This window comes from Barbus barbus (genome assembly GCF_936440315.1).
Source record: "Barbus barbus genome assembly, chromosome: 17".
Lineage (NCBI taxonomy): Eukaryota > Metazoa > Chordata > Actinopteri > Cypriniformes > Cyprinidae > Barbus > Barbus barbus.
Window position 1 is genome coordinate 4,086,460 of NC_136745.1, and position 24,792 is coordinate 4,111,251.

At 37.5% G+C, this 24,792-nt stretch overlaps 1 protein-coding gene across 3 annotated transcripts; it reads left to right on the top strand.

Annotated features, from left to right (window-relative positions):
* Positions 1–1,631: 1,631 nt before the first annotated feature.
* Positions 1,632–23,600, top strand: LOC306883768 (calnexin-like). 3 transcript variants are annotated; one of them, XM_079439241.1, is made up of 15 exons: positions 1,632–1,685; positions 8,650–8,844; positions 9,352–9,425; positions 9,610–9,668; positions 9,996–10,137; positions 10,447–10,528; positions 13,188–13,380; positions 13,542–13,731; positions 14,108–14,221; positions 14,961–15,117; positions 16,010–16,225; positions 19,881–20,000; positions 20,081–20,222; positions 20,439–20,524; positions 21,683–23,600. In XM_079439241.1, exons 2-15 carry the CDS (start codon positions 8,653–8,655, stop codon positions 21,740–21,742), a joined length of 1,827 nt encoding a protein of 608 aa, XP_079295367.1. In that variant the 5' UTR covers positions 1,632–1,685; positions 8,650–8,652; the 3' UTR covers positions 21,743–23,600. The 3 variants fall into 3 exon arrangements, with proteins under 3 accessions (XP_079295367.1, XP_079295368.1, XP_079295366.1); XM_079439242.1 differs by having other exon boundaries at positions 20,442–20,524; XM_079439240.1 differs by having other exon boundaries at positions 1,684–1,772.
* Positions 23,601–24,792: the final 1,192 nt, after the last annotated feature.

Sequence of the window (24,792 nt, forward strand, 5' to 3'; positions counted from 1 at the left end):
TTCTTAGAATATAGCATATATATTTATAACAAGCGCCTTTGACTTTACCCACCCAATTTCTGATGATAATTTTTGCAATATTGTTTTGTTTTGAACAATATTCAGTTCTATTCAGCATATTTATGAGGTCACAAAGACCCCTTGGAGGTGTCTTTATAAGTGAGTTTTATAGTAAGAAGGTTAACCAGCCCTTGACAGCTGCTCTACCTGTCTCACTGCCCCGGTCAGCTGATGTAAATGAGATGAAGCCCACCTGAAATACAAACAAGATCAGAGACTTTTAGGGTGTGCCCTAATCACTAAATTTGGAGTTTTAGTTTTGCTCGCATGACAATAACCAGCAATAAAGGACCTATAGATAATCTATAGTCACAAATTCACACACTAAAGGATGTGAAACTTCTATTTAAATGAAATGGGCAAATCAGCTTGAAGGAGAACAGATGGAAATGTACAGTATGCTGCCACACAAGGACCCTTAAAGGGATGCAGATTCTACATCATTTACTGTATGACACCAAAACTCTTCAGAATTTAGATTTTTGGGTGAACTGTCTCTTTAAAGTTAATGCTAAGATAATGTCTAATGATATGTTATCGTATATATGTACTACAACAATACGTTGTGTCACAATTCATAATGTTTCTAAATTTACACATTGAACTAAATGTATGTTTATTTTCATGGTGATTTTGTAGTAAAACTAAGGTAGTTGCTATTAGACACCACCAAGACAGTATTATTCTACAAATCTAATTCTGTTATTTTCAAACATTTAGACAGAAGCCTGCATGACAAAGGTTTGTCCAAAATGTTTACTGCTATAAAATCTCAAATAAATGTGGCATGTGGACAAATTGTTGCTTAATAAAAAAAAAAATAATAATAATTTTTGTATTAATTATTAACAAGAACAAGTCACATGTATATAACAAACATTGTACATATACATTAGAGGGGCTGTATACTAATACAGATTTATATAAAAATATTAAAGCGTTTACAAACTTTCACCATTTTAATTGCCTTTATTTTCATAGAAAATCATATAGTATCAATATAATTTTACATTTCCTTCGTAAAAGAAAAAAATAAGTTTTTTGCGGGAGAACTGTCACAAAAGGAGCTACTAATTTAAATTTTACCAAATAATATTTGGCTGGGGAAATCCTGTGTATAATTTTGAATGATACTTCCTTCACCTTGTTTGTAATTAAATATCGATTAGGTATTAACCAAACCTTTTTCCAAACAATATTGTCTGTCATGTGATTCCAATATGAACAGACATAAGGCAAAAATACAATGTCTCGTTGAAATAAAGCTCTTACCGTACAGTTGTGTGATTTAAGAGATTGCTTAATAAAAAGCTAATTGACTGTTTCCTAAGTATCCGTCATCTTTCACGTCCACTGAGATGTGTCCAATAAGCGTCTAGTTCCCTGTCCTCGACGGCCAATCAGCGGTGTCCACGAGGTGTAGGTCGGAGGCGGAGACATCGGCCCATGACAGACGTAACATCTGTCCAATCACCATCTCGTAATGTCTAAGAGGCGTGTCTACGCCGAGTACAGTACCCAATCGGATGCGTGTGGAAGGCGGAGCTTCTGTTTCTGGACGCTTCGTCCACAGCCACACGTGACGCGCTGGAGTCGCAGGCGGAGTACTGCATCAGTGAGTACGGGTGAGTACACTAAACCTGCAAATATCGGCTTTACTACACCCGTGTGCCTTTCAGTTCATGTGCAGTATGGTTTGCCGATGTGTTATTGTAAGTAAGCGGGATTGTATGGTTCAACTCGAGTGTTAAACAGAGAATATGTGCGTATATCTTAAGGCTAGTTGGTCAGCTAGCTGCTTGAGCTAAGCTAACTAATACAGGTGTCATGTCAATAAAATCAGCCGTATAACCACAGAAACCCGCTTCACGTTACTGATCGTGAGATGAAAGCTGAAGTGTGGTCTTTATCAGGTGTTGGGGGTGGGCAGAGCTGCTGAGAGAGATTCGCGAATTAATTAAATGAAGTTAGTCAAACATGCGGTGACCGATTTACTTTCATTTGCTCTGCCCTCTGCACATTAAAATTATTATATACACATGTAAGGTTTAATAATTTTTATATAAAATATAAATTTGGAAGTAAAGTTAGATGTACGATTTCGTAGGTGTTTCTAATATTAAATGTTTTGCATATGCACTTAGCATGATGTTTGATCAAATATCACTCAACCTAATCTTTTGCTGTTGGGTTGAGTTCATAAATGGTGGTTTGTGGAATAGCAAGGCTCTGTGGGGATACGAGTTAATGCGGAAAAGCCAAACCGGCTGAACTAGAGCCGCACATGTCAGTTGAACGTCATTTCCGCCTTTAAGAGTTAAGGTAGAGGTCACGCGAGGGATACATTTGCATGGGCTCGAAACTTAAATGAAGTTTGGTCCGATTAAAACCAAAGGACACTTGGTATAAGTCTTCTTATTTGCTGAGATTAACTGCATGGTTCTGTTAATATAAGCAAGAGTGGTTTGTTAACATGTAACTACATGTTTTCGGATTCTGGAGCTCAACTTTGACCTTTATGTTTAACCTAAAGATCAGTTTCCAGGTGGTAACTCTTGTCAAGGAGTTTAACACTTCCCTAACACTGTCATTCAAGTTCCTTGTCTTTGATATCTATGAACTAGGTCGTTTGAATTATCTACGCAGTTTTATCTGTTTGCTTTTATGGCCTGTATCCTGCTCGGAGGCATTCAGACACACTGGTGCACTCTGGGAAGGTTGTGTGTGGAAGCTCTGTGGGACCTTCCCCCATCGTCTCAAGCCCAGATCTGTGGCACTCCAGTGTAAAGAGGCTTAACCGTGTGTTCTGGCAGTGTATGCATTCACTGTTGAGTGCTGAATTGAACAAACCCCCGGTTAGGCCATGCTGGGACCTCCATATGTGGTTTAATCACATATAAGTCTGACATAACGAGCGCCTGCTCTGGACAATCATTTAACCAGCACTTTGAGTCGTATAAACAACAAATATAATGTACAATCGACCGGTTGTTATTGCAGAATACCCTGCAGTATGCTGATCAAGTCTTGTATCAGCCTGAAGATGTTTATAACGCAAAAACAACTGGCTGACTGTGCATGGCTGGTATTGTGATGATAATTATCTAAGTTATTCTGAATTGTGATAAACAACAACAAAACATATCTATCTAAATATGTTTTTTACTAACACCTTCTTTGCAAGAACCAGCTGACATTTTGATTAAAAATTACAAGGTGCATGAATGATTGAAATAAAAGAATAAAACCTGAATGAATGAAAAGATTTTAACACAAAAAACTTCTTGAGTTTAATGATGTTAACTGATTATTCAGAGTTCAGCTGATAGATTGATTTGAATTGATTCACTTAGACAGTTTTAGCTCATTAAATGAAATTAATTATGCTTACCAACTCCAACAGCATTTACTGCAGAACTTATATTTTTTCTAATTCTTGCGAGTCTGTGAAAAAAGGACTATTAGTGAAACTAGTTTAATGACAGAATCTTGAGAATTATCTTAATGGCCATATATAACCATGAAAATCATTGTGATATTCACAGTGTTGCTTTTCACTTATTTCACATATTTCATTATATATTGTGCATAATTAGTTTATTGTCTATTACAACATACAACGTAATATTTTGTCATGTGTAAAGAAAGAGCCATGAAACTAGCACAGCTCTGTAGGAAAGTGTTTTATACTGTCTGTCTGTCAGTCATTATGCAAAGCTGCCTGACCGCAGGACGCTGCAGTGACCAGAGAAGACTGGCTGATCGGAGCGGTTGATATGGGTGGATCGGTCGGAGCCTGTGGGCTTCATCAGCGGGTGCTGCGGCAGGTCTAATGGATCAGTCGTATTTAATCAGCAGAGCAGATCTCTGCTCAAACTGGATTTGAAGCAGCTCACTATCCGTTAGCACTGCGATGTTGAATGCCTTCTTCTTTCAGTCCCAATTGTTTGTTTTATAGGGGGCAGGATGGAGTCCAGTCCAGAGCTAATGAATCTGCTGTGTGCAAACAGGAACCACTAGACCCCTTCTAATGATCCTTTGTAGAAATTATGAGTCTGTTCTGTAATGATGTATTTCAGTCTAATTAATGGGCTGATATTGGCCGATAACTGTGTCTGCTTGGACGATTAATAGAAGTGTTACTTCCCACTTGTGTGTGCGCTGTGTTTTAAATGCTTCTAAATCGACGGGAGAATTGTCCATTTCTCCGTGTTATTCTTTATCTAATGTTAATTTTGAGTAAATGTAGCACTCTAAAAAATGCTGGGTTAAATACAACCCAGTGCTGGGTAAAATATGGACGAACCCAGCGATTGGGTTGTTTAGACCCAGTGGTTGGGTTAAACATTGAAAGCAACCCAGCATGTGTTTGGTCCAATATTTACCCAGCACCGGGTTGTATTTAACCCAGCATTTTTTAGAGTGTGTGTGAAAATAGTGTTCATTTAATTAGTGTGAGGGGTCCAAAAATCTGGGACCTTCAAAATTTGGGATTTAAATATAAAGAAATTTTAATAAAAAATTGAGCTTTTTGTTTCTTGTGCACTAATCATTTTAAAGACTGTCTTCATTTGAGTAACATGTTGGTCTGAAACATGCTGTTGCTAAAACAGTGTTTCAGTCTTTCAAGAAGGGGAAACATTGAGTTATACTATAGTGTTTTAGTAATTGTTTCTTTTTTTTTTGCTTTTTTTATGTAAATCAAACAGTAATATTCATTAAGCAAGTGTTGCATGAGTCGGCGGGTCTCTGCTAAATGCTCTATTTAATAATGATGTCTTGCGTTGGTTTAGCTCAGATGCTAATGTTAACTGCTGATTAGCTTTAATAGTGCTGATGATGGAGTGCTGGCGTTGTCTGTAATCGCTCTACCCCCACACATGATCATTAGTTCACTGAGCAACAGATGGGTCAGGAGTACATCCTGTGACCCCCAAATCCGCTACAATACACACACACACACACACATTCCCCCCTGTGTAGCCCCGGGGATCCTCAACTCTCATGTCCTGCTCCTAAAGATCAGCCTCACTAGAAGTGAATTTCTCTCTTCAGTTCAGTGAGATTTGATAACGCACGCTCTTATCATTTTTCTGTAATCTCAATCTTAGCTTGAGTTGGTCTGACTCTGATCTGAGTGCAGTACTAAGTTTACTGAATGCTTCTGCTGTTAATAATCTTGTCTTGGTCGTATTTATCTAAACATCAATATTTGTGAAATTTGTTCATATGAACAACAGTTTTTTGTTATCTAGGCCTATTGTCAGTGGTTAACTGTTTGTTAATGTAGAATTTTTGGACATTAATTTAGATGGTAACAAATTGGTAAAAATCATATTTGCAGTGGAAAGTAAAAGTTAGGCTTTTTTAAACCAACACCCTAGTTCAGGTGGGTGTGAGATGCCTATACGGTCTGATTTAGGGCTGGGCAAAAAATAATTGAAATGACATCGATGCGATTCTTAAAAGCCACAAATGGATCTTTTCTGGTATTTATTTCAGAAACATTTAACTCCAGATCTGATTAACGTGAATCTTATCTTTAGTCTTCACTAGATGTTATACAACGGAAAGCCTGTCATTCATTCAGTGCTTATGGCGGAGATATTGTTGACTAGAACAAAGCAATATGCGTGATTTCCAATGCTCAGGTAAAATGCTGTAGTAATGCTACAAATCTGTGGAAGCATTTGACATCACGCATAAGGCACCATAATCTCCACAATGAATGAACAGCAGATGGAGCGATGGAGTTGTTTACTACACTCGCACTAAAGCACGGACGATGCTCGCGGTGTTTTATATGAACACAAATATCTCCAGCTCCTCTGAGAGTCACTTCATTAGCATTTTAATTTGAGAAAACTACCATCATATCAGTGATATGATATTTATCACATCAAGTTCTTCACGGCAACCCGTCAAAATAAAAGTTTGGTTTAACGTGAAGAAACTGTGACAGGAATATATTGCTGTTATGCAGTTTTATTAGAGGCTATATTTGCTGAATGTAATCAAATAATCAAAGAATCGAATCGGGACATGTGAACTGATACCCAGCCCTAGTCTGATTATTTGGTCTGGATGATACAGTATATTGCTAGTTAAAGCTAAGGTTGTACGATTATTTGAAATAAGTGAGATCACAAATTCAGTGAAACAAATACATGCAGTGTGTGTTTCAGAGTGAATCGTGGTGCTGTGTTTTTATATACACGAGCAGCTCTTGATCCGGTGTTTTATCTCAAAAAGAGTGGCTCGGTTTGCAGTTCGCGAGCTCATCTCTGCATCTACTCTGAGTTACATGCATTTGAAAATGCAACTCGCTAACCATTCTCCAAAACTCCTAAACAAAATATAAGATTTAAGGGCTCCTGGTGGTTTTCCCTTACAAAAATTAACCATGGTGTTATTGTAGTAAAAGTGTAGTAACCATGGTTTTTTGGCATATTGATTACCATTTGTATAACCACAGTTTTACTACAAATACCATAGTTAAACTATGGTTAGTATAGCAAAACCATGGTTAATTTGTGGTTACCATGGTTTAAGTATAGTAACCTTGGTTTTATTGGGAATTCAAGGGAATTCTGCCTAGTTTTGAATCACAATTTAAGTTTTTTTTTAAATCACAAAAATCACTTTTGTTTTCCTCAAACCATGCAGCCCAAGTTTATGTGGTTTGTTTGTGAGGTTGGTCATGTCTTGTAGTTTGTGTGTACTCCTGTGAAAGTGGTTTTGTTTTGCTTTGGCTGCCATGGTGCTGTGTTGTTATCAGACGCTGTTGGCACCGCTGCTTCGGTCGCACTAATCCTGAGTGTGTTAAGCTCATTAGCACAACAGTCTGTGGGGTACACCGTCTGCGTGTGTTCAAACATGACCGTGTTGTCTGTTTAAGGGTTTTTGCCGTGTTTTTTGATGCCTCTGATGAATGATCTGACAGTGCTGTAAAGCTCTGCTCTTGAGGCGAATGACAGTAATCACATGCTTACGCTGAAGAAAGAAAGCAAGGGCTTGTGGGTCTTGTAATTGAGGTGGTCATTAGAGTATTTATATTTACTTCTGTTTACTCACTCCAAATGATACTTAAGTTGAAATGATGCTTATGGTGAATATACAGGGCAAATGCTTGGTTTTATCCACCACAAACACGTTTTATGGTAAAATGCTGGTTCTTTTAGAGGAGTGTGTGTTTGGACATGTTGATATAGGTGTGTGTAATCTCATTGGGGTAAATCTTATTAAAGAAAAGGGGCTGATGCTGCAGAACTCCGCCTTTTTGCTATCGCTGAGTGACCGGAGTCATGGGGACCCTGAGATGGCAACATGCCCACTGCTGTCTACAGGCCTCTTTACATCAGCCTCTGCACCTGTCTGCCAGCGCTGGGCACAAGACTGAGTAGTGCATCACAGCAATAAATTATTTTAAAGTATATTCAGAGAGCACAATTATTTAAATTGTAATCAAATTTTACAAAAGTACTGTTTTGTTCTGTATTTTTGATCAAATAAATGCAGCCTTTATGGACATGAGACTTTAAAAAAAAAAAAAAAAAAATTTAACATTATCCCAAACATTTGTACTTTTTATAGCAATTACAATAGTTAGGTACTAACCCTGAACCTACCCATGTAGTTACCTTATATTACCAGTATTTTCATGGGTAACACTGTAAGTACACAATACTCCAAGATAAAGTTTAACCGACTTTTACATTTTTTTATTAAGTTTCTATTCATGCGATTATGTTGAATTGTTGGTGAAGCCCGTTGGACTGATCACTCTGGTTGGCTGTTTATCTCAGCGAATCAGCTTACACCTTCTGGTATGGAGAGTTATTTCCTCTCATACAGGCACAGTTGGTCTTTCTATTGTTCAAGCTCAACTTTGTAGCCCAGTGGCAATGTGAGACGACAGGACATTTCCTTTCATTGCTGCTAGTTCTTTGATGTCGGTTAGATTTGTCTGAGCCTTGAGGACAAGCGTCCAGACCCCTAACACACACAGATAAACGTGATGAACTGTTTAATTTGTTCAATCTGTTATAGTGACAGTGTCTAGTGTAGATGTCACAGCAGCATGATCATACTGGTCTTGATGAAAATGTTGGATCGTTTTCCAGAAAACTGAGTGATTGTTTGAGGATGTGCAAAACTACACATTTTCAGACTTCTACTAGTTGATATATTGTCTCAAAAACTATCAATCTTAAAGAAACCTTCATGTTTTAAAGGGATAGTTCACCCAAAAAGGAAAATTGTCAACATTTACTCACCCTCATGTCGTTCCAAATCTGTGTGAGTTTCATTCTGCTGTTGAACACAAAAAGAAGATATTCTGAAGAATGTGGATAACCAAACAGTTGTTGGTCCCATTGACTTCCACGGTGGATTTCCATACTATGAAAGTCAGCAGGACCATCAACCGTTGAGTGTGAATAAATGATGACAGAGTTTTCATTTTTGCTGCCATGAACTATGCCTTTAAGAAAACTCACAGCCAACATCATAAACCAACTAATCAGAGTTGCTAGACAACTAGCGGACTGTCCTGACCCATGTCTAATGCATTCCCTCTTGTGTCTGTAGACTATGGAGCTGAAGATGCGGTTATGTGTGGCGCTGCTCTCTCTGAGTCTGTGTCTGGGCCTCATGGGTCATGTGAGGGCGCAGGAGGAGGACGATGACATGGAGATGGACGTGGAAGATGCCATCGATGACATGCAAGAGGAAGATATCGAGGAAGAGGAGCAGCAAGCCCCCACTTCCCCACCAGTGCCCACGGTAAGAGCGATGCCTGCTCAGACTGCGGCTGACTGAGAAATGTGCTTCATGCTTAAACATGCAAACGTGTAGCCCTCAGTTCATTCTGCTGAATTGTCACTCGTATGTTGATCAGGGGCAGGGGATGTTGATGGTGACCTAAAACAGCTCATTAGGTACAATCAGCTCAAAATAGCATCCACATCAGTGACCCTTGACCTTAAATTTCTCAAACAGTGAGACGTGATGCTTGTTGGGAAGTTATCATTGAGATTTAGCCAGAGCAGTGGGTGGTCTGTGTTTGTTTGAGGTATTTCATCTGCCAGTGGTTCATCATCAATCATGTCACTTAAAGAGCCAGTTCACATAAAAATTCAATTCTGTCCAGATTTACTCTCTCTCTCATATCATTCCAAACTCATTGACTCTATTTCTTCCCTGTAACATAAGCCTAAATGTTGTTAAATATAAAACAGTATTATGCAGGTGCAACTAGGTTAACATCTTCCCCAAACGTCTTTATTGAAGGTGACATATAAAGCTCCAGAGCCGATGGGAGAGCACTACTTTGCTGAGTCATTTGATAAAGGAACACTTAATGGGTAAGATGTCTGTTATCCTCACAACAGAGAGAGCATATATTGAAAATGTCTTTCCAACACTAACATTTTGAACAGTAGTGTGTAACATTTGAAGATATTTGTCATAAATATGAGCAAAAAGGGCCTTTCTTTGTCAAGTATTGACAGTGTTGTTGGAATATTTTTTTTTTTTTTTACTGTCTAGATGGGTTTTATCCCAGGCCAAGAAAGATAGCATCGATGAGGAAATTGCAAAGTATGATGGTAAGCTTCATATGCTGTTTTATTTTCTGCTCATCTGAAGTCTAGAAAAGGTGTGGATACCTGAATGATTTGCTTTAGCATAAAAGCAATTAAGACCTCCCCTATAAATATAAAAATGAAATAAATCTCAGAACAATGTTCCAGACTGTGATGTGTTGTTTCTGACTTTTTAAAGATGTTTTTATTCAAATAGTTTGAACTTCTGTTTGAATTACCCCAAAAATTAAAAACTTGAGGACATTTAATATAAAAGTATTTTGCAGACAACACATGAACGGCGCACGTGTGAGGTGATCTTGAGGTTGTGGCGTGTTATTTTGCGTGTAGGTAAATGGGAGGTTGAGGAGATGAAGGACACTAAACTCCCAGGCGATAAAGGTCTGGTGTTGAAATCTAAAGCTAAGCATCACGCCATCTCTGCTCTCCTACTGCGACCTTTCACCTTTGACACCAAACCGCTCATCGTTCAGTGAGTATTCATGTCTGCTCTTGGTATGCAATTTACTCTGGCCTGTCCTGATGAAATGAGTATAAAAACAATATTGAAGTTAAAATTTTATGAAATGTGAGTTGGAAATTGCCAGCAATCTCATGTCAAAGTTCTTTCTTTGACACATTTGCGTTGTGTTTTCAAGTATTATAGTACATTGAAATTGCCTGAAAATTACATTTTTAATGTGAAGCTCAAGTCAAGACGATAATGAACCATGCACTCAAATAATCCACCAAGGTCAAAGCCTTGAAATATAAAAATAATACTAATGCCATGTTTCCTCAGGTATGAGGTGAACTTCCAGACTGGCATTGACTGTGGCGGCGCTTATGTTAAACTGCTGTCTCAAACCCCTGATCTTGACTTGGTAAGATGGTCTATATATTTATTGTGCTGATGAATGGATGAATTGCAGTAGTTTCTGCTATACCTGCCCTGAAAAATGTTTAAATTTGTAGGAAACTAACCTAGACTGTCAATTTGCTGAAATGTAAAGATGTGACTCCTGGCCCTGTTTCATATTTTGAAGTGATACCAGTTATTCTTACATTTACTAAATGTGATCTGTGTGATTTGGTACAATGCTGGCACGTTTTGGTGTGCACTCTTACTACACATCCCTGAATGATCACAGTAAATGAGGGTTACTCTGCAGTCCAGGGCACATTTAGGACGGATGAGCGTTTCCATTACATGTGGTTAGGGGCGTGTGATACTGATGACAAAATATCTCGATATTTTCTGGGATTTTATCAGTAACGACAATTAGACAATATTTTTCTGAGTGTGTTATTGTGCTGGTATCTTAAGGAATACTGTGGACCGCTCACTTATTCTTCTTATTCTGTGTGGTGGTCAGTTCACACTGAAAGAAATTCTTTTAAATCAAGTTTAAATTGATTTTTACCTTTTTTATGGCAATTTTTTACTTTATAAACACATTTTTCTAAAAGTGTTCATTATCTTTTTAGTCAAATTCCTACATTTATCTCCAATAATAAAACAATTCTTGCATTTAATCTGTGAATTAACATAAGACATCTGGGCTGTTACCAAGCAAATGAAATCAGTATCAGTAAAATTCATTTTTGCAGTGCAGAGGAAACACAGAAGCTGCATCTGAAGTGGCATTTAGATGGTTTTACATGCTACTTTTTAGTGCAGAACATGAATGCATGTTAACCTGCAATTACAAATGCATAATGTTTTGATATATTTATCATAAAACGTTGAATAGAGGGGGTGCTAAAAAACGAAGTTGAGAGAAAGTAATGAACGCCTAAACATTAGCTATCACTTTTTTTATATACAGCAGCTTCAAAAAAGGCATATTTAACTTTTTTCTGTGGAATTAAACTTCTCATATGCCACTGTTATTAGTAATATACTAATGCCAACTGCCAAATATGACACTTACAAAGTAATATAATTTATGAATGAATGTAGAAATGAGAGAAAGTTGGGATTTTTTTTTTCTTTTTTCAATTCAATAAAAACTACCATTTTGGGTTTTTTATTTTTTTTACAATTCCTAAAACTATTTCCACACGGGCACATTGCGGGTGATAACCTCCCCGTGCTGATTTGCATGGTATCATGTGTCAATGATAGCCAGAGATAAGCATCAAAAATGGAAAATATTAAGAAGATTTAACATTTCCAATTAATGTACGCCTGTTACATTCATCTTAATATTAGGCCTATTATTATTATTAGATTATTTTTATTATTAAGTTACATGAAATTATTTCCCCGCAAATTTAATTTCAATTAATTTAAAATAAATTTCATAGCTCATCACCGTATGATGATGCGCTGTGAGGATAATAAAATTAGCTTACTCCTCATTGAAAATAATTTTACAAATATTTTTTAAAAGGGGTCTATTAATTTATACAGTGAATTATAGGCCTATAATTAAAAGGATTAACACTGCAGTCATCAATGACAATTCAGAGCAGCTTTATTTCAGACACTGATTTTCAAAAACAACCTGTTTAACGCAAAATACTTTCTTCTCATGTTTTTCACTATACAAGCAACAAAAGCAATATTAAGGGAATAATTTAAGACGGTTATACACCGTTATAAGCATATGTTAGAGTAGATTTGTCTTTCGTTGTCTCAGAGAGCAATAGCCATCAGTTTGTTTTTTTTCTTTCTTTCACTTTCTCTATAGTGAGTTGACATTCACCGTCTTGCGCAAAGTTTGCACGTTGCTTGAGTTGCTTGACCCCTCCCCCATAATATCAACTGTTTATAGGCCACATAGTAGGCACTTTTTTTTAATGTTTATTTTTCAGTGTTAGTGAGAGTGACACCAAGAGTTAAAAAACAGGGAAATCTTTTGGGGGGCTGTGCCGGGGCTAAGCAAGTTTCTGATGGGGCTATAGCCCCCTTAGCGCTGCCACTGTTACTCAGAGCGCTGTGGCTGTGTTTGGAATTATTTTTGTTGTCGAAATAGAGCAAAAACAGGCAATATGGTGTCTAAAATACAATAAACTTGTCTCTTAATTAACTTGTTGTTTTTTGAACTGTTGTAAAAAATCTATATTACTTTTGAAATCATGGGAATTTTTGGAGAAAAAAACCAGCACTGTTTGTGATATTGATTAACTATATGAAATTCTATAAATATATACATTTTCTGTCCACTTATCTTGAATTTTGTGTCTAGGCTTCACGTAATGAATGCGTGCTCTCTGTAGGGGTGTTTTGAATGGTTTTTGCAAAAATCATTATCGCAGACGATATGTATCGCACACCCTTACATATGATGTGGTCACGTGCATTTCTGATTACCACCATGTATGGGTTCAGTGATACAATCACAAAACATTCTGGACCCTTTTCGCCTGTATTTAATTAGTGCTGACCTGTTATGATTATATCTAGAATCAGGGTGACCAAAACAATGGCTGTGTATTTATATAGTTTATTGAAAGCATATGAGCTGGACACGATACTTAATGCATAAGAATTGAATGTGTCGTCCTCACCTCCCTCTTCCCTGTCTGTCCTCACAGGAGGAGTTTGTGGATAAGACTCCGTACACCATCATGTTTGGGCCTGATAAGTGTGGTGAGGATTACAAACTGCACTTCATCTTTAGACACAAGAACCTAAAAACTGGCGAGTTTGAGGAGAAGCATGCTAAGAAGCCTGACTCTGACCTCCGTACATACTACACCGACAAGAAGACTCATCTCTTCACACTGGGTAACAACACACACCTCGTCCTGCTTCCAAAAGCACCACCTACTGTCAGAGTAAATTTACATGTTTGTTTAGCCTGTCTGCCGCTTTTCCCGTCAATCAAATATGAAAGTTGGACAGAATTTTTGTGGTCTTCTCATGTGTGTCAATGTGTTTTCCTGCAGTGCTGAACCCTGATAACAGTTTTGAGATCCTGATCGACCAGACGGTGGTGAACAGCGGCAGTCTCTTGAATGATATGACTCCCCCCATCAACCCCCCAGCCGAGATCGAGGACCCTGATGACCACAAACCAGAGGACTGGGATGAGAGGCCCAAGATCCAGGATCCAGATGCCGTCAAACCCGAGGACTGGTGAGGCGGAGAGAGTCTTTTGCCTTGTCCAAAAACCCACACTTGTGGTCTTTGCACTTGACCACTTGACTATTTATATGACGTATTTCCTGTATTTGGCCCAAGTGTTCAAGTGAGGATGAAGACGACAAGTGCGTGTAGAAGTGCGTCTTTTCCAGAGTGGTATTGGACATTTGGGATTTGGTGTACGTTAAGGGCCCTGCTCTTTGCCGTTTTTAAGACCTGGGACAGTCTTGCACACTTATTTCCTGTCGCGCACACGCACGTGCTCTCAAGTGTGGGTATTTGGACACTGAATATCTGTGTGGGTTATACTGGGGATCAGAAGCATCACCTTTGGTCCATATCCTTATGATTTGATGCATTTGTAATTTAGGGACGAAGACGCTCCCGCTAAGATTGCTGATGAAGATGCTGTGAAACCCGACGGCTGGTTGGACGATGAGCCGGAGTACGTCAGTGACCCTGATGCCCTCAAGCCAGAAGACTGGTAAGATTTTCTCCATTACATTAAAAGTCATTACTGTGCATGATTACTGAAAATTATGAAAAACACACAATTTGTTTTTTTTTTTATTAAAAAATAACTTTCTTCTCCTCTGCAGAAACTTGTATAATAACTTATATAAAATTTAAATTAATAATATGAATAATTATAAAAGTCTACTTGTCATAATCCAATCAAATTGCGACAAAATCTCACTTTTTATTATTTCAGTTAAAAAGTTAGCAGCAATATGAATATATTAATAATTTTTTATTAATTGTTAGATATAGACAGTAAAGACATTTATTTCATAATGATATTTCCCTTCAATTTAAATTCTTATTCTACAATGAAAGGTTTGATTTTTGTGAATTTTTTTAAATAAAAGATCAAAGGGATTAACAATGCAGATTATTTTCACAGCCTCCTTTTGATCATATTTACCAAGGGTACCAACAATTCTGACCACGTGTGTATATAGAGACATAAATACAAATGAGCTGCATTGTAATGAAGGCACAGTCGCTCTGTATCATGTAAAAGACTGAGTGATTATGTGTTGGACAGTGGTGAAGTGAACTGATTTTAATGAAGAAATTAGGACTCCTGGGGTGATGATCTAGATTAATTTTTTGTAATTATAGCCTTAACCAAGAGAGCACCTGAAATAGAAATATGAGGACCATGTCGTGTATGAGGTTTTCTTTCCTAACTGCACTACATCTGTGCTCGTCTCTTTTAGGGATGAGGATATGGATGGTGAGTGGGAAGCACCTCAGATCCCCAATCCCGCCTGTGAAACCGCCCCCGGCTGCGGCCCATGGGAGAAACCAATGATCGACAACCCCAACTACAAGGGCAAGTGGAAGCCACCAATGATTGACAACCCTAATTATCAGGTAATTAGCTTCTTGTTGCATCTTGTTTTTGGGGAGGTTTTTTTTGCATTTTGTTTGATTAATAAAACCAAAATTATAATTGATTGCAAGGGTCAAGAAATGGAGAATCAATAGAGAAAATGGAGCAATCAAAAAAAAGTTTGAGAAAGTTCCACATGTAGTGCACATATCAAATGCAAAGATTTTAGCCAATCATAACAGTGGGAGTTTACATTGAAGTCTCACGGTAGACCGAGTGTTCAAATCAGAGGGCTAAAATTAAGGCCATTTATATCTTTATAAGTGCACATAAATTAAAAATGCACTTCTCTATCTCTTTAAAGTGGTGATGATGATAAATAAATGTTATCATCCTCTGGTGTAAACGCTAATATAATTATCGTATTTATTATTCTTGGTGTGAATGGGCATGTGAGCAGCTCATTATCCGCTGGTCTCTGCAGTGTCTCAGAGCAGCTTGCTTCGCAGTTAATGCGGTTTATTACCATTATTTCATTTTTCTTAAATGCTCTCTTATAGTTTTATTTATTAATATTACAATAGTAATAATTCTTATTGTTTTATATTTATATTAGATAATAATAAATTATATAATATTATTATTATTATTATATAGTCAAATTGATATAATCACAAACATTTTGCAAATTGTGCAGCCCTACAGACAAGCACAGCAAACCTGGATTTTTTTAATCGCATTTTATCACTTTTAAATATCAGTTTTTATCAAGAAAATCCATTTCCCCCCAAATCGTGCAGCCCTATTATTAGAGGTGATTTCTGAGTCTGTGAGCTTTGAGTATTGATTTAAATAAAGCCCTAAATTAGTTCTTAACTTAAGGGTGTTTTCTTCTGAAAATGTAAACGTCTTAATCGCTTGTTTATTTGTCAGGGAGTGTGGAAGCCCAGGAAGGTCCCTAACCCAGACTTCTTTGAGGACCTGCACCCGTTCCGTATGACTCCATTCAGTGCCGTCGGTCTGGAGCTCTGGTCCATGTCCTCTGATATCTTCTTTGACAACTTCTTTGTCACCTCTGATCGTAATGTGGCCGAGCGATGGGCAGCTGATGGCTGGGGTCTGAAGAAAGCAGCTGAGGGAGCCGCAGAGGTATGACACCTCTACATTTCTCTTCTCTACCTCTCCTTCAGTCAGGCGCTCATCAGTGAGATGAGAGCGTACAGTTAACTAAAAAAGGCACATCCTCATCCAGTGCATTTTGCATGCAAAAAATCAGCAGTAACTTTATCACAAGCTGCAGTCTAATCGGCTAACTTTATTTCCTGGAAATAGTGTGCATGGGTTTTTGTAATTACACCAGGAAGCAGTTGCTAGGCTGATACATTAAACACGTATGAGGAAGGATTAGTCACTGGATTTGCCAAGGTTAGAGGTTTATGGTACAAGGTTTTTTTTTTTTGTGGTGTGACTTCCAACAAATTATTGTATAGTAATTATAGTATATAGAGCTTGGCACAAATTTTTTGTTGACCTCTATATGACTTTATGCCAATAGTAAGAAGTCATAATTGTGGAATTATTTTTTATTCCTCATTTTTTTTCCTTTGTCTGTGTTTCTTGTTTTTCTGACTCGCATGTTGTAAGGGATGCCATGTGTGTTAGTTGTGTGTGGCGATGCACTCAGCAGTGCTCTGAAAATCTGTTTCCACTTACTCCTGAGACTTTCTCACATGACAGGCACGTTCTTCCACAGGGCGTGGAGCCGTCTTCTCATCAACCCACACACATTCACACAGTACATATGAACACACGGATCTGCTGTTTCAGTAGATTCAAGATTTTTATTCGTCACATACACCATTATACAGAGTATAACCAGTGAAATGCAAGTCAGGTCCGCTCCAAGGACAGTGCAATTATATAGACAAATATTAAGAAAAATAAAAGTAGAAAAAAAAAAATAAGAATAAAAGATAAAAAAATATAAATGTGCAGGTCAGTATGTTGTTGACATAAATAGTAATATAACAGGAATGTGCAAAAAAAGTTGTACAGGCAGCATATGAGGTAGAAAAATTATGAATAGCTATTGATATGGTGATATTTACATGGAGTCAAGTGATGTTATGACACAGAGTTAGAGTTTAGGAGCCTGATGGCCTGGGGGAAGAAGCTCCTCCTAAGTCTCTCAGTTTTTGCCATCAGGCTACGGAAGCGCTTACCAGATGGAAGCAAAGTGAATAGTCTGTTAGGTCAGTATGCATTTCTAGCGAACACACACAGTGAGGCCACAGCTCTTCGTCCCCCTGTGCCCTTCACACAGCCCACGTCTAACCTCTGAATCTCTACACTGCAGTAAATATCTGTCCAGAGCTCAGTATGAGCCTGTGGCCCAATCCCAGGGTTCATGCATGATGAATTTCTGGCTGTCTGGAGCTATAAGTGACCTTTTCGCTGACATGCACAGTGCTCTATGAAATCTTTTTCCCCCAATTCCATTTTTCACATTCTGTTTTCTATAAAAGCATCTCTAATTAATTGAAAACTTGCGCAATTTAAAGACCGTTTATTAAATGTTTAAGAAAAATAACATTTTTAGGGCCCTGTTGTTTTTCTCCAAATTTGACGTTTTCTTTCTTTTTTTTTCTTAGATTTTTTTTTAAAGGTTCATGACTTTTGATGACACACTTTTTTGAATTCACAATAAAATACCATTAGTTAACATGAACTGACAATTAAAAATGAGTTCTAAAGCAGTTATTATTCTTAGTTGAACATTGATTCCTACATTTACTAATATATTATTCAAATCTAAATTTGGATCTATTAATGTTATTTAATGGATCTGAGCTAACATGGACTAACAATGAACGGTTGTATTTTTATTAACTTATGTTAACAAACATTAATAATAACTGTAGTAAATGTATTGCTCATTGCTAGTTAATGTTAGTTAATGCATTAAATATAGTTAACGAATAGAACCAAATTGTGAAGTGTTACCTTTTACCTTAATTATTTTTGTTTTAAATCTAGTTATATGGCGCACTTATTTGTTTTTTTGTCACGATGTTGTCAATGTGTAGTTGATGAAACCATGACACTTCTTCACACAGACTTCATATTTTAAAAGCAGTCTTTTTGCGCTTCAATATTCACAGACACTAGACCGTAATGCCATTTGATTAATTGTACAGCCCTACTTTTGGTTTATTCATTAAAAATGTGCCAAATTCCATGACATTGTGTTTGGCAGTAAATTTCATTTTTATTACTGCATTCTGCGATTCCATCTGTTTTTCCCGTTGCAGAAATCAGAGCCCTACAGGATGTATCGTGTGTATATATAGCAGGGCTCTCAGTTAGACACAGTCAAAAACATAATGTGTGACTGCAGAACATGGTGCGGTTGGCACTTTGTCTTACGACAAACCCTGTCTCAGAATCTTTTTTTAAATTGTCTAGCCAAATCTTTTACTGCTGTGTTAAGCAAAGACATGACCAGGTCATGGCGGCCAATCAGAAGGCAGCGCTGAGTCATTTTCGGAAGTAAATTCTGGTGTGGCAGGTTGTGGATCCCAGGGGAATGTCTCTGGTTCTGTCGGTGTGCTGGGATTAGCTGTTTTTTGGCTGGCTATCATGAGAATTCCTACTGTGCAAATGCCTTTTGCCCCAAAGGTGGATTCCAGGCATGCCTTGCATGTTAAACTCGAGGGCCAGCTCTGTCCCTGGCTAACGGACCTAGCAGAAGCCTGTGGGTTTTTGTCTGAGTGGATGCTTTGATTGTGGTTGGTTTAATCAGCCATGATGACTTTGTCACAGCAACATCAAAGACAGTCACTTGGTTTAAGGGTTTACAGTGCAACCCTCAATGGTTAACTTAAAGGGATAGTTCACCCAATAATGGTGTCGTCATTTACTCACCCTCATCTCGTTCCAGACCCATAAGACTTTAGTTCACATTCACGAAGGACTGATTGATCAGTGCACATATATAAAGCATGATATAATATGATTTCCTGATTTCAAAAAATAAAAAAGCAAAGTTCTTATGTTATGTGCACAACAAAAGCAAAGCAAATATTAGCATTGCATTAATTGCTCTAGATTATTCGCAGGATGTTTTTCGCATCACGAATAAAAAACATTGCGCGATGAGAAGTGTCTTCATGCACATCAACAACAACAACATGTCAAACTGGGCATGTCAATGAGCTCTTCGCTCGATTTCCCACCGGAGTTAAAAATGTTAAACTTACACAAGACGTGATCGAGGCAAATATCTCTTGTTCACGGCAATCGTGATCACCCAATTCGCATCATTTGTGTCGCCCCGGCCCGAATTCGCATCTGTTCACAACTTTGCATTGACTTTATATATAATCTACTCGCACAAATAATAAAATTCGCTTTTGGTGTGCACACCCCTTTATAGATTGTCTGTAGTGCTGTTCACTGTTCACAAAGAATAAAAGTCTTTGTTTACATACTATTTGTGTGTACTGTGTACATTTATTATGTATATATAAATACATACACATACAGTATATATTTGTATATATTTATATTGATCATTTATACTATATATAAACAACTTCTTTTTCTTAAATATATACATATATACATGCATGTGTGTGCATTTATATATTCATAATAAATATACACAGTACACACACACACATTATGTAAACAAAAACTTTATTTTGGATGCGATTAATTGTTTGACAGCACTAATTGTCTGTATTAGACTCTTGTACTCGTGTGTTAGTAAATTAAGTGTGTGTGTGTGTGTGTGTGTTAACAGCCCGGTGTGGTGAATCAGATGATAACAGCTGCTGAAGAGAGACCCTGGCTCTGGATAGTCTACGTCTTAACTGTGGCTCTGCCTCTGGTGCTCATCATTGTCTTCTGCTGCACCGGAAAGGTAAGTGTGTGTCATTTAAAGAAGCCTGACCTTAAAGTATGCCTGCATCTGTAGAATAAATGTCATCCTGTGCCTTACAGAAGAGCTCAGAGTCCACATCTGCTGCTGAGTACAAGAAGACAGACGCACCACAGCCAGATGTGAAGGAAGTCGAGGAAGAGGAGGAGGAGGAGGAAGAGGAAGCCAAGGAGGAGGAAAAGGAAGCCAAGGAGGAGGAGCCAGGTCTGATAGATAAACAACTTTTGTTAAATCATTCATACAGTCAAATGCAACCAGTCACAGCAGTTGTGTTCTTTGGTGGGAAGAGTTTCTTTCTATTTTTTTTTTTTTTTTTTTTTAGTTCTAGTTCTGTTTACACTCTCCTCTCTTTCGGGGCTTGGGTTTGGACCTTATGAAGGTTGAACTGTTTTCTTTAATTCTGTGTTGTTCTTCCTTCAGAAGCAAGGAGTGAAGAAGAGGACTCTGCAGGAGAAGCAGAGGAGGCCGCAGAGAATGACAGCAAAGACAACAATACATCCAATGAGGTAGAGCCATCTTATGCCACTAGAAACCCATAGGAAATGTTACATCTTGAGACTTTATAAGCAAATGTTGTCGTTTAGATTCTTTAGCAACATGAACATTTTTTAATAGGCACCTGGATGTGGATTTGGAAGATCAGGTTTATTTTAGTAAATCAATTTGTCGTCATCACAGAAACGTCTTCTGATGCATTTTGTGTGTTCATGTAAACTAGGATGAGTTAGGTGTGTTTAATGCCATTTAATTTTCCCAGAGAGATCCTGATTTTGTTTGTTTTGGATAATGCGAATTTCTTTGTTTTTTCTCTCATTTCTGATCAAACAATAATTTTCTCATGGGGACAATAAGTTGTTGTTAACGTTTATACAGAGGCTAGTCTTTTGCTGCCTGAATCAAGAATGCTTTTTCTCCCATTGCCCGTGTAAAAATGTTTTTGTTCATGTTCAAATTACGTATTGTTTTAAACATGAATTTAAACACATTTTAAACATGGACACTTTTATTACTGAGATGCTGGAATCTGTTTACAAGAATAATATGAAGTCACTGCTCCACTACGGTGACTGGGAGTTGTTAAGATGAAAATGGAACAAAATCATTTAAACAGGCCATTGAAATTGGCCGTTATTATGGCAGCAAGTAAGCAATACAATTTTAAAGTATGTTTTGCACACATGGTCACACACATTGTCAACCAAGTAATCTGGTCAAATGTTTGCTTTATGTAAATAAGGTTGTGTTAGGGTGTGTTAACTTATTTCTGATGATTTCCACATTTAAAAAATTGACATGCATTGGAAATTTAAAATGCAAGACAGAAAACCATTTAAACCATAGTGCATCAGATTTCCTGTTATTAATAGGACATTTAAATAAATGTTGAACATGTGACTTATTACGTGAGAAGTGCATTTGCGAGGTTTGTAGGATTATAAAGCTCAGCGTGAATAAAGCATCATCTGAATGCACAAAATTGTATCCCTGAGGTGCCTTGCACATTTCTTTTTGTAGACTAACCCCATGATGAGAAATAAATACCGTCCAAGTAGGGCTTTACTGCTGATTGATTGAGAAATGCATTGCAAGTTGTTTCCAAATATATTTAAAAAAGAAAGACATTTGTTCACTATTTTTTGACAAAGTAATTTTCTCTTGTGTAGAAATCAGAGGACGACATTCTGAGAAGGTCTCCCAGAAACAGGAAACTGAGAAAGGACTAATGGACTTCCTGAATCTATATATCCCTCTCCTCCCGCTCCCGGTCCTGCTCCATCTTCCCTCCCCTCACTCCCACGTCCCCTCCTTCCCCGTTCTTCTCCATCCTTGCCGCCATGATGATGGTCAGAGCGAAACGCTGCGGTCTTGAGGATGTTGATGGTTACCACAGTGACAATGACGCTCAAATAGCATAGAAACTTTCTCTGTAACTAAAAAGGAAACACAATCTTTGTTACCATTCCTGAACTGTGCATCCGACGATTGCGTAAAGATCCCGTTCCTACTTTCAGCTGTCACACACACACACACTTCCAGACAGTGTTCCTGAACCCTAACACATGACCACACTATGGCACACTTGGTATTGTAAGGTTTACAGACCTTTGTTCTAGAATTACTCAAGAAGCCATTGATTGGATATATTCATTATAAACTATAAAACCGGCCACTTGATTGCTTGGATATACACCTAGGTTTTAAAGTATAAATGAGATGTTTTCATTATTTTCTACTCGATGAGGTTCATCATTTTGTCGTGGCATAGACTGGGCGTCCAGTAAAAGGCCAAACCATGACCTTAACGCATCCAGACGTGGTGTAAGGTATCCAGGGAGAATGCCAGGTAGATTCATAGGTTCTAGTGTACTGCCTTACTTGTAGGACACAAGATTTGCTAATATGTTTTTCTGTGAATGTACTGTGAGTTTTGTCTAATACGTTTTTGGTTTTTTTTGCTATTCAAATGGACTTTTTACTAAATCATGGATTGCTGTACAAATGTGTTTTCTGGTCTTGAACCGATGTAGATTCTAACCTATTCAGCCCAATAACGGGATGATTGACAGTTTATATTTTCTTGCCCTCATTGCATTATTTGTCTGATGGTAACTGTGGAACCGTTTTATCTTTTCTCACTGTGATGTCATATCCTGTCCAGCCAATATTAGCAGCAGCAGTAGCAGCTTCCATTTCAATGAACCAATTATGTTCACACCACAGAAGAACAAGGACTAAGTGACTGTTTAATGCAAGATTTTTCCATTTCAAATGTTTGAGGGTGAATCTCATGTCACATTTCAGCCTGAAGGCAAAAGAAAACCAAATAAATTGTGCAAAACCTTACAAAAACAGCTTTATTTATAAAGTTTTTCCATATTACACTAACAAGAATGTGCTTAAATAGGCTTCATTTTTTTTGAAAGATGTATCGTATTCTTTTGCGTTTCTGGAGAAAGGTGAAATGTGGCACGGACTTAGTGAGATTCACCATTGAACACTCAGTTTTCTAGTAAGTGTCACTCAAAGAGAAAACATGGGGGGAAAAACCGTCCTGGGTGTAAAGCAAGCTGTTAAAGTTATTTCCTCAACTGTTTCCCATTGACTCTGCCCCTAAATATTTGACCCCTAAGATATGAAAAGGGCACTATTAGTAGCCTCATCTCTTCCTACTCATCAAAACAGTCTGGCGTGATGCCCTAACGTGAGCTCTACCCCAAGACTAACGAAGAGTTGGCACTTCCAAAGGTAACTGAGAAATAAAATCACATGCATATATAGGCCAATATCTGCTGCTCTGCTCTTAATATCTCTCTTTGCTTTCTCTGATGGGCATCATCTCCAACTGTAAATGTCCTGTCTGTACACCTGTGCTTTGGGCTGTTTTTGTCTTCTTTCTGTAGGTAATTAATAGTGTGGATGGATAGAAGGATGGGAAAGCAATGGATTGAGTGATTTACTGGCATCACTGAAGTTATGAAATTAGGATCATGAGTCTGGGTGATGATTCTGGTCTTGCTGGGACTGTTTGGGAAAAATCCATCATGTTACTCACAAACTAAAATAAAATAATGATTTGAACGATTGATGTGTGTTTTCACTGTGATTTTTGATGTTTGTTGAGTGTGTCTTCATGTGGATTTAGGGGTTTTTAACACGCTTGCTTTATTCAGAGGCATTAATCTGATTAAAGAACATGTCTGGGTTGTTTTTCCCCCACTCATAATGCTTATTTTCTCATTAAGAGTTTTGCATGATATTTTTATGACACTTGATCATATTACATTTCCTTCTAAATTTAAATTGCCGTAATGTAAATTAATGAATGAAATTAAAAGTTTTATATGTTATCATAGTATTTGTTTTGTTTAATCTTTGGAAATAAAGGAATAAAAAGAAATATATAAAAAAAAAGTATTCTAATAACTTATTTGGTCCCACTTTATATTAGGTGGCCTTAACTACTATGTACTTACATTTAAATTAATAATTTGATACAATGCACTTATTGTGTACATGTTTTTACATTGTACTTATGTTAAAAAAAACACTATATGTAATTACATCTGTAATTCATTTCTGTAATTACATTTATAATTACACTGTTGACCCATCACTTACACCTTAACCCACCCTTAAACCCACCCAGACCACCAAACCTGCCCCTAACCTCACCCATATCCCACCTCAATAGCAGCAGAAGTGTTTTGCAATACAATATGTCCACAATAAGTACATTGTACTAATTTTTGATGTAAGTACATAGTAGTTAAGGCCACCTAATATAAAGTGTGACCACTTATTTCATTGTTATTTCAAATCTTAAAAGTCTTGACAGATGTGCTTCCCCAGTCAGACATGTGATATCAGATTTGTATAAATGTTTGCATGCTGTTTATACTGTAAAAGTGGACCTAGAAAGATGAGCAGTTAAGTGGCCTCCAAAGATATTTGGACACTTAAGTCACTACAAAGACGTTTGTTTGGCGTGAAATAATAAAACGAAACGAAGACAAAAGGTGACTACACCTGTAGTTTCTCTGCTTTGACACCTTGATGTCATGCACTAAACATCACTTGTTGTTGTAAAAGCCATGCAGAAATCAAAAGTGCCAAATGTGGTGATCTAAAACTGGCCTGAGTCAGGTCCATCACTATCTTTCTGAGTGTTATAGATAGAAGCTGTTCAGCTTTGCTGCAGACAGGAGAATTATATCCAAATGTATTGACTTCAGTAAGAATAGCTCTTTGAGATGCAAACGTTCAGCTCAGCAGT

Coding starts and splice junctions, on each gene's coding strand:
- LOC306883768 (XM_079439240.1), top strand. CDS start 1,743: ATGTGCAGTATGGTTTGCCGATGTGTTATT. Junction 13,732..14,107: donor GCCGTCAAACCCGAGGACTG/GTGAGGCGGAGA, acceptor TTTGTAATTTAG/GGACGAAGACGCTCCCGCTA. Junction 20,223..20,438: donor AGCCAAGGAGGAGGAGCCAG/GTCTGATAGATA, acceptor TTCTTCCTTCAG/AAGCAAGGAGTGAAGAAGAG.